Source organism: Capsella rubella, unplaced genomic scaffold, assembly GCF_000375325.1.
Source record: "Capsella rubella cultivar Monte Gargano unplaced genomic scaffold, Caprub1_0 scaffold_4, whole genome shotgun sequence".
NCBI classification, from domain to species: Eukaryota; Viridiplantae; Streptophyta; class Magnoliopsida; order Brassicales; family Brassicaceae; genus Capsella; species Capsella rubella.
Window position 1 is genome coordinate 8,900,124 of NW_006238920.1, and position 8,797 is coordinate 8,908,920.

The 8,797-nt window shown below is 36.7% G+C and overlaps 1 protein-coding gene across 3 annotated transcripts; it reads right to left on the reverse strand.

The window, feature by feature from the left end:
- Positions 1–94: 94 nt before the first annotated feature.
- Positions 95–7,806, reverse strand: LOC17887928. Of its 3 annotated transcripts, none has more exons than XM_023783929.1 (15): positions 7,508–7,806; positions 6,211–6,731; positions 5,886–6,138; positions 5,049–5,341; positions 4,451–4,630; positions 3,584–4,330; positions 3,378–3,475; positions 3,229–3,279; positions 3,043–3,131; positions 2,258–2,716; positions 2,067–2,138; positions 1,812–1,882; positions 1,659–1,716; positions 1,315–1,537; positions 95–1,221 (listed from the first exon to the last, which is right to left on the reverse strand). In XM_023783929.1, exons 2-15 carry the CDS (start codon positions 6,609–6,611, stop codon positions 587–589), a joined length of 3,630 nt encoding a protein of 1,209 aa, XP_023639697.1. In that variant the 5' UTR covers positions 6,612–6,731; positions 7,508–7,806; the 3' UTR covers positions 95–586. The 3 variants fall into 3 exon arrangements, with proteins under 3 accessions (XP_023639697.1, XP_023639695.1, XP_006293581.1); XM_023783927.1 differs by having other exon boundaries at positions 2,064–2,138; positions 7,508–7,803; XM_006293519.2 differs by having other exon boundaries at positions 2,064–2,138; positions 3,378–3,472; positions 7,508–7,802.
- Positions 7,807–8,797: the final 991 nt, after the last annotated feature.

The following is an 8,797-nucleotide window of genomic DNA, read 5'->3' on the forward strand; positions in this document are numbered from 1 at the left end:
CCAAACTCCAAGTTACTCAAATCATAAATTGTATGAATTCAGTAAAATTGTGGTGATATGTAAACAAATACTATATGCGTGATTGACAACAATGTTAGCATGAATTTTTTTTTATTAAGGAACATAAAATGTGTATGTACAGAGGCAATAATAACTGTTCTGAGGTTATGAAAAAGCTACAAAATGCCAGAGGATTAAAAAAAAAGACGAAGAAGACCTGCCACTTAACTATATATCACTACACAACATTACTATCGCTCGTTTTCCTCAACCTGAAGTTTTAACTACCGGACCTATCTTATCACCCGGAGCCAAAAGCCAACACCCAGTTACCAATAAACAAAAACACCCGCTTAATCGAACTAATACAAAGAAGGAACCCTAAAGATGATGATGAAGAAGAAAAAGAATCAGAATCTATATCGCCTAGTTTGCTCTAGCCAACCCGAATAACCGATACTGGTGACTGGTGGAGTGGTGGTTACTCTTTCAGGGGACCAAAACTTTTTCTTTACCCCTTACCTTTATCTTTCTTCATCGCTAATAGTATAACAAACGAGACTATACAGAAATAAAGAGAGGGAGCTTATACCATCATGTTTAAGTCTGAAAGATCATCCATGGGTATTTGAAGTCCAAGGAGATCATCAGTATCTGGTAATGCATCGTCATCGATGTTCAACCATGAGCTCAGATCTCCAGCTTGTGTATCAAAATCATCTGGACCACCTAAACCGTCTGGTATCTGCAGGTGAGATAGGTCAAGAGGCTCTGACTCTTCCAGTGTCTCCAAGTTACTATACTCGCTGTTGTTGCTGTTAGTTGATTTGGCCAATGATGTTCTGGTTTGCTCCACGATATTGACTGAAGAAGAAGAAGAAAATATCGGTGTTGTTTTCTGCCTCGGTTTTGTTTTTGATTTCCGTTCACCCTTGGCATTTACAAGCGCAGGCCGACCGATCTTGTTAGTTCCCCCGCCTCTTGACGAAGAAGCCTGTCCTTTTCCATCTCTGTCCCTCTCACTTCTCTTTCCTTTCGTACTGCTTGAAAGTGGTGCTCCACCCACATCATCAAGCAACAACTCTCTCTTCTTCATTCTATTTGACCACATTGTTTCATCTTTGCCTTCCCGTAAAGTATTTTCAGAAGAATTGGCATGATTCTCCATGCTCTGCGTCATTGGCAATACCAGTGATGAGCTTGGTTGCGATCCCATAGGTGCTGCCAGAGAAAAAAGAGAGATTCAAATTAACAGAGAGTTTGTAGACTCGAATACATAATTCACAGTTCTGGAAGGCAAAAACGATATCATACTTGAAGCTGATAGAATATCTTCCTTGTCTGTGGAATTATCTTCAATTTGTGTCAACCCAGCAATGATGATATTTTTGAATGTGGACTCACTAAAGCAACTTTTGCCTGTCTCTTCGAATTGACGACATCTTTCAAGCGTCCTTTTCACAAAAGCAAATGCGGCCTGCTTTGATATTTTGTTAGCCGAACTCTTTCCACTTGCGGAGTGATGACGCCGACTTGCCTGTAAAATATAATCCATAAATAATAATCAAAACATGGACTCGGAATAAATCAGAAAAGCAAACCGGACAAAGGAGCAACAGGGTAACAATGTGAACCCCTTTAGAAGAAAAGGAATTTACCTTGCTCTTTTCATATGCCATTTCAATGAGTTTTTCATAACCGAGCCACTCAAACTCCCTATGTAAGGGAAAAATATCAGAACAAAATCGTCAGATCACAGTGTTGATCATTACAGGCGAGCAAGCAAAAACAGAAGAAAGAAAAATTCATACTTCTCCTGACGTTCTCTCATTTCTAGGGCAGGCTTTAGTAGCCGATTCAACATCTCTTTCTTCTTAGAACCCTTGAATTTTAAGATAGAAAGCATCAAAAAGTTAGCTATCTTGAGAATACAGTTGTTGGTTTTTCCTTAACAAGTATAACATAAAAAATGGCCAAGTTACAACAGAAGCGACAAAAAATCATAATTTTCCGGGTAATATTATTTTAGAAAAAAGAAGACAAGAGCATATGAGAGAACATACCACCTCACAGATAGCAACTTCTAACGTTTTGATGTCATCAACAATTCCTTCATCCTCCACGTTTGAAATACTAGGCTGCAAGAAAACACAACAGCAACACATCAATCCGCTGGGAACTATAGCAATCCGATTCCAAATCCTATATCATCAGCAAGCAGCATATCCTGAAGTAACAGAATTCCTGGAGCATATACCATAGGTTCCAAGCAAATTCCAATAGATTGAGCTTCCATATAAATCTTCTCATCTATCCCCAAAGTTTCATATTGTATATCTGAGAAGTCGATGGATAAATGATCTGAAAATCTTCCATTGACATGGTGGGCTGAAGTATTAACACCCTTGAGCGGGATAACAGACACGTCATCTTCTAGCTCATCAAAGTCCAGTCTATCACTCCTATAACCATTGAACTCCACCATATGATTCAAAACACTGAATTCTGACTCAACGTCGGCTCCAAATCCATCAAATTGTAAATCTTCATTCACATTGGTCGAGTCTTCTGAAATTAGAGCTGATAGCAATCTCTGGTAAAGGGGGGCTGCTTTAGAATCCACTTTGCTGCTTGCAAGTTCCTCGGGATATATGTCACGACTATCAAAGTCTGAAGATGTCCGACCAGGTGTAGTACCCATGGAGGAGAGTTCTCCCTGAGAGAGAAAATGGTTATACATTAATCTAAAATGAAGATTTAACATACTAGAGCTGTAATTGTCTTTATAAAACTGTAGAAAAACAGTTTATAAGGAGCATACACGTCTGAGAAAGAACCAAACAAATGCTCTGTATCGTCAAATCATTTAACACTACAAATCTATACACAATTCCTACCATATCTCATATTGTTTAGTTTTTTCCTATCCCATAGGATGGATTGGGGTGAGAATAAAAACCTTGGGACCAATGAAATATGGTAGGAAATGTGTATAGATTTGTAGGGTATAACTGTCTTATGAAATGCAGGGAAACTAATTACCTGCTGTTTCACGAAATTGATATGTGCATCAGATATAAAGCAAAAGTAGCGCTCCATTTGCTTCCAGAACGAGCTCGGAAAATTCTGGGCTGCATCAAAGAACCAAACCCATTATTCTTGATAAAATAATTCTGCATTCTGCAAAAAAAAAAAAAAAAAAAAAAAGAATTTTGAAAAATTATTTACCAAAGTTAATAGCCGAGTTAACAGCAGCTAGTAGCTCTTCATGCCCATCATCTGGAACAATAAGAAAATAAAAGAGATCGCTAATCAAAAGAAGAGGGAAAAAATTGATCCTGCCAAAGAACAAGTCTGATAAACTGAACTTAGTTTACCAAGAAAATCTAGTGTTGTAGCATTTGTCGCTGTATTTTTCTGACGTTTGTAAGCCTTGCGGTCAGAGAGTTTCCTAGTGGGTGGGCGACCTGCCCTGCTTCAGAGACCATATGAAAAAACTAGGAATTAAGCCTCATGAAACCCAAATACTTCCTATATCCAAAAAACCGGAGAAGAGAGAAGTACTCAGAAACAGATTCTCTACCTTTCACTCTTGTCAGAACTATTTCTGGCACTGCGAAGTTGTTTTGCTGTTCCATGTTTCATCACTCCCATTGGATTGATAGACCTTGTTGAAGCAAAGCCACGGCCTGTCCTTCCTTGTCTCCTCACACCATCCCCAAGCTCTTCTCCAGAGAGAAGCTTGTTTTTTCTTGATTGTAAACCAGGGATGGAGATTTTAGGAACATTCTGAGAAGTTTTCCCATTGACCTCATCAGATTGTTTTCCCTTGTCTTTAGATTTAATCTCAGGGGGGCTAAATTCTTCACTTCCTGATAAAGCTGTTGTAGACAAGCTATTTTCACCTTTTAATTTCATTTGTGGAGAAGCTGCGGGAGAGCGCCTATAAAATCCAAAACTTGTTTCACTACAACCAACATCTGACATGTTATCTGATGAAGGAATGTCATCATTGCTTGAAACAATGGGGACCAAATTCGTTCTCCTAGCAACACGGGATATCTTTTGTGGTCTTTGACTGGCCCATTGAGTGACAGGTGGTGATGAAGACCGATTTGATGTCATGCGCTTGCGATTGGGAACCCCAGACAACAATGGAGGTTTGTTTGTACAACCAGAAATATCCCAATCACTTGGAGAGGGAGTGTTATGGACAACCGGAGAAAGTTTCGGCGGCAGCCCTGATCCCGATCTTGGACCACGAACTGAAGCACTTATTTTTGGGTTTGAAGTCGGACTTGAAGAATTGGATTCATCATTAATATTGGACCTGCAAAGAGCCCAACAAAGAGTACCAAGAATATAAAGAATCATCAGGCAAAATAGAAACTAAAAATACAGGGGAAAAATTGACAGGCATTGTTAAGATTGTAAGTTTATTAACACATACTTGTTGACAGCCCTGAGATTCACCCTTTCCTTATCTGAACCAGCAGCTCGTTCTCTCTTCTCATTGTACAATGAATTGTGATCGGAATCCCTGGAGAGCAAGGAACGTGCTGCCAAGCCTGTCTGCTGAGAGAAGCTATCAGATCTCCCATATGGAACAGCACCATTCACTACCCCATGCCTGCACAAGTAATTCACACAGGAAACATTACCAATCGAATGACCATCAAAAGACTGCTCAATCAAACAGGAACTAAACAGATTTCCGGCTGATTCTTAGCCACCAATAGCAATAATTCCATAAACCAAGCGAAAGGATTACTGTAATTGCTTTGTTTAGAAAAGCACCAGAAAGAAAACTGTGGTTATAAACAGAAGGCACTGTTGTTGCATCTCCGACAGACAGAAGTTCTTAGGAGCCTAAAGGCTCATCTATCAAATGTTATAAGAACCAATAATTTTTAACATAGGAAGCACATAGCTATCTATATAATTTTCCGAAATCCAATTTGTGAATATTTTCCTAATCAACTCCAAACAATGGATCTAATAACTGATTGAACCAAAAAAAAGTTATGATCTTATACAGTAGGCCACACCTTAACATGTTTGAGTCACCATTCAATCTCGATCGGGAATCACCAGCTGATTTTGGTATGCCCTGTTTCAAGTCCCTGTAACCATCAGCAGCTTTATTTGAAGCCAAACTAGAAGGACCATCAGTTTTGATGCCAGATCGTTTTTTCTTCATTTTCGACTTTTCCCAACCATCAATGCCAATTGAAGATCGATCTTCACCCTGAACTGCATTATGATTTGCCAGCCTCATCGTGTCTTTATCCCTTTCTACGGCAGCTGATTGTCGAACAATTGCGTTGCTTCGAACATCCATCTGAATCACATAATAGCAAAATTAAAGCATTTGAATTTGCACTTATCAATTAGTAACAAATTATAAATAACTAATAGCTATCATATGCTTTCAGAATTTCAAATCGAAATTGAAACAACACCCTGTGTATCGAAAGGATTTTTACGGTAGAACAAAATAAGCATTTAAGAAGAAAAAATGTGATGGAGAAACTATGTAGATCTAACAAGAATAATGCTATGAAATTTATCCTGGCTTGAAGATAACATTTCACATGTATGAGATTTTAACTACACAATTATCTTCTTCTTTTTTTTTGGGGCTAGGAAACACAATTATCTTAAATGAAGAACTTTCTATATAAGATATCCAAGACTACCATTTTCAGATTTTTTCTAGGATAACATACCAAAAACATTAACCAAAAACTTATTCAAAATATGCACCTATAGAAGACTACATCATGACACAAAGGTATAATCAGCAGAAGTACGACCCTATATTTTGGTGAAAACAGCTCCATACAGATAATACACTGAAGTGTGTCAAAAAAATCAGGAATTACCATGGAAGTACGTGTCCGCTTATTTACTGCACCACTTTTAGGTCGTTCTTCCAGCTTCTGGTGGTCAAGCTCAAAACAACCAGGCAGAGTCTGACCTTGACTTCCCATTTTACCCATACCTGGCCCTAATGCCAAGCGATCACCAGAGCGGTCATTAGAAAAACCTTCTGGTCGAGACCTTTTCTTTGTAGGTACACTCGGAAAAAACTTGTTAAATACAGAAGAGGCTTCATTGAAAATTTTCACACGCTCCCTGCAACGATAAAATTTCAATTAGGTAAACAGAACCCCAAAGAAGATTTATCAACTTATCGTAATAAACTACCTGGCCTTCACGTTGTTTTCGCGCAGACCAGCCTTTAGTCTCTTGATCTCTTCTGGTATAGGAGATGGGATTACCTTCCCTTTCAGCGTTGTGCTTGGAGATTCATCTCCTTGAATCCCAAGAGCAATATTCACATGACGCTTAAAGTCACCTTGACGAATAGACTTGTGATCTGCGGCAACCACCTTAGGATCAAAACGTAAACACTGAAAAAAATTTGTTACATCGGTTTGTGCTATTGGTGAAGTGCTCCTCAACATGCTCGGGTGAGAAGATGAGACAGGATGTTCCATCGTATCGCGAAAGCTACTAGATCTTTCCATTTGTGCAGCTAAATTGGACCTGTACAAAGGCCTATCTGGCCCACCAGAGGAATAATCAAACTTCCCAGGTGCTGACATTCTCTTAGCTTTCGTAAGTCCACTGCTTTAATTAGAAACAATATACACGCAGTGGTACATGACAAGCTTGCAGAGTTGCAGCACATAAATGCTAAATCCTCAGCTGTCGAAATGTTTTACCTACAAAGTGAGAAATGGAATCAAAACATATAACCTTTACATATATTTGCTTCTTATAATATGAAGCAACTAACCAACCCAACAGAAGAGCTTAAACCAATAAGGGAACGACTTGAATCTACCAATTTAGCTTAAGTACAAAAAAGGGGAGAAGTTCTTAGTTAAGTGGAAAGTAAACTACACAAAACTAGACATGGTATCCAAACAAATCAAACATCCTACATGGAACTGTCCTTTCTTCCTCTTACTGAGATCCAGGTGAAAGTTGTTGAATTAATCTTACAGTCTCACTTAATTCTTAATCTAAAATCGTCAAAGCACAGAACATAATCCGACAGTCAAATACCCATTGTCAATATGGAAAGAAGGAAAGATAATTCCTTAAATGTCATCTTCACAGCGTATCTGCATTGCCGACTAATTATGAAACTAAATGTCTCAACTTCAGAGAGATAACTTTTCCAAGCAAAAAAAAAAGTAGAAAAATTGAACTGACCCTTCTCCTAAAAATTCGTGTTTTCACCACAATCGAACTTCAATTACCACAAACGCCCAATTAAACTATAAACAATCAAAATTCAAAGCTCTAACACAAAGAAAACCCTAGAAGATAACTGAATCAAAAAAAATATATATATACACAAACGAACTTCACGAGACGAAGTCAAGCATCTTCAATAAGCAGGATAAAACAAAGGGCAAACCCACATAACTAGAATTCTAGAACCCAGATCAAACTTCAAATGATTGAAGGTGAGAAATCAAAAACCTCGTACCTTGAATCCAAAATCGCAAGCCAAAAGGAAATTAGAATTCCCCAGAGTTTCCACAACTATCTCCCGAAATCAGAGACTCTTGGGATTGGATCGTTGAAATGAGTACGTGAAAAGCTTGAAATCGAAATCGAAATCCAACGACGTCCCTGTAACAGCCATGAGAGGACGGGATCGAGACGAACCGCGCGTTCGTTGCTTGCTGTTTTTGATCGGCAATGGGAATTGGCTAATATGAAATGACGATATTACCCATCGGTTAACACCAGGAAAGACCGGTCCCCTCTTGGTGACAGTAGGGGTAATCTGGTAATGTATAGGAATCAAGCCGGCTTGGAAGTAGCTTAATTGGCTTTTTAAGGAAAGAATAAGCTGTGACGATCGATTTGATGAATGATCAATTTTTACAGTTTATTAATTCAATTATATAATTTTCATAATCACAATTTTTAACAACAAATAACCATATTTGCTTACATAAACTAATACCCATGATTAGGATCTTTAAGATTTACAAAACTATAGGAATCATGAGTTTACAATCATTGTCTTGTTAAATCACATACACTTTAACTTTTATAACTCAATTTCACTAACTAATCTATACTATTAATTGGGAAGCACAACAAAAAGCCAAACAGCCCCCAATTTTTTAAAAAAATGTCATGAAACTTAAACAAGTTGCCAAACAAAATTAATGACAGCAAAATCTTTTTTAAAAATAAATAAATAATAAAAAAACAGAAACAACCTATATTTATGGAAATCATATTAATTTTGTTGCCAAAAAAGTGGACAATTAAATTCGAAAATTTACATATGTAACATATTTATTTTTTGAGATATTTTTATACAATAATTTAATATTTAATAAAATCTAATTTATTGTATTTTATTTATTTGGTTTAATGGTTTTATTCAAGTGCTTTATGTTACATTTATTTTGTATATCTCTTATGATATGATAATAAATTTATTTTGCCTTACGAAAATCATCATATATTTAAAACACAAAAATAAATATGTTATATATTGTACAATAGCATAAAATATGGAGAGAAATATTCAAGAAAATTGATAATATAATAAAAAAATGATAAAATCTTAATAAAATTTTTAAAATGTTTAAATAAAAATATTAAATAAATCAATAATGAAAATTTGTTTTCAAAAATCAATAGAATAAATATTTTATATCACATACAATCTCCTTTCACATTAAAAATCTTCATATTGAAAAACAATCTCGCAAATATAGCAAAACAAAAACACTTTTTGAGATATATTGATTAG

Coding starts and splice junctions, on each gene's coding strand:
- LOC17887928 (XM_023783927.1), bottom strand. CDS start 6,611: ATGTCAGCACCTGGGAAGTTTGATTATTCCTCTGGTGGGCCAGATAGG. Junction 5,342..5,885: donor AGCGGACACGTACTTCCATG/GTAATTCCTGAT, acceptor TATGTGATTCAG/ATGGATGTTCGAAGCAACGC. Junction 2,717..3,042: donor TCAATTTCGTGAAACAGCAG/GTAATTAGTTTC, acceptor TTTCTCTCTCAG/GGAGAACTCTCCTCCATGGG.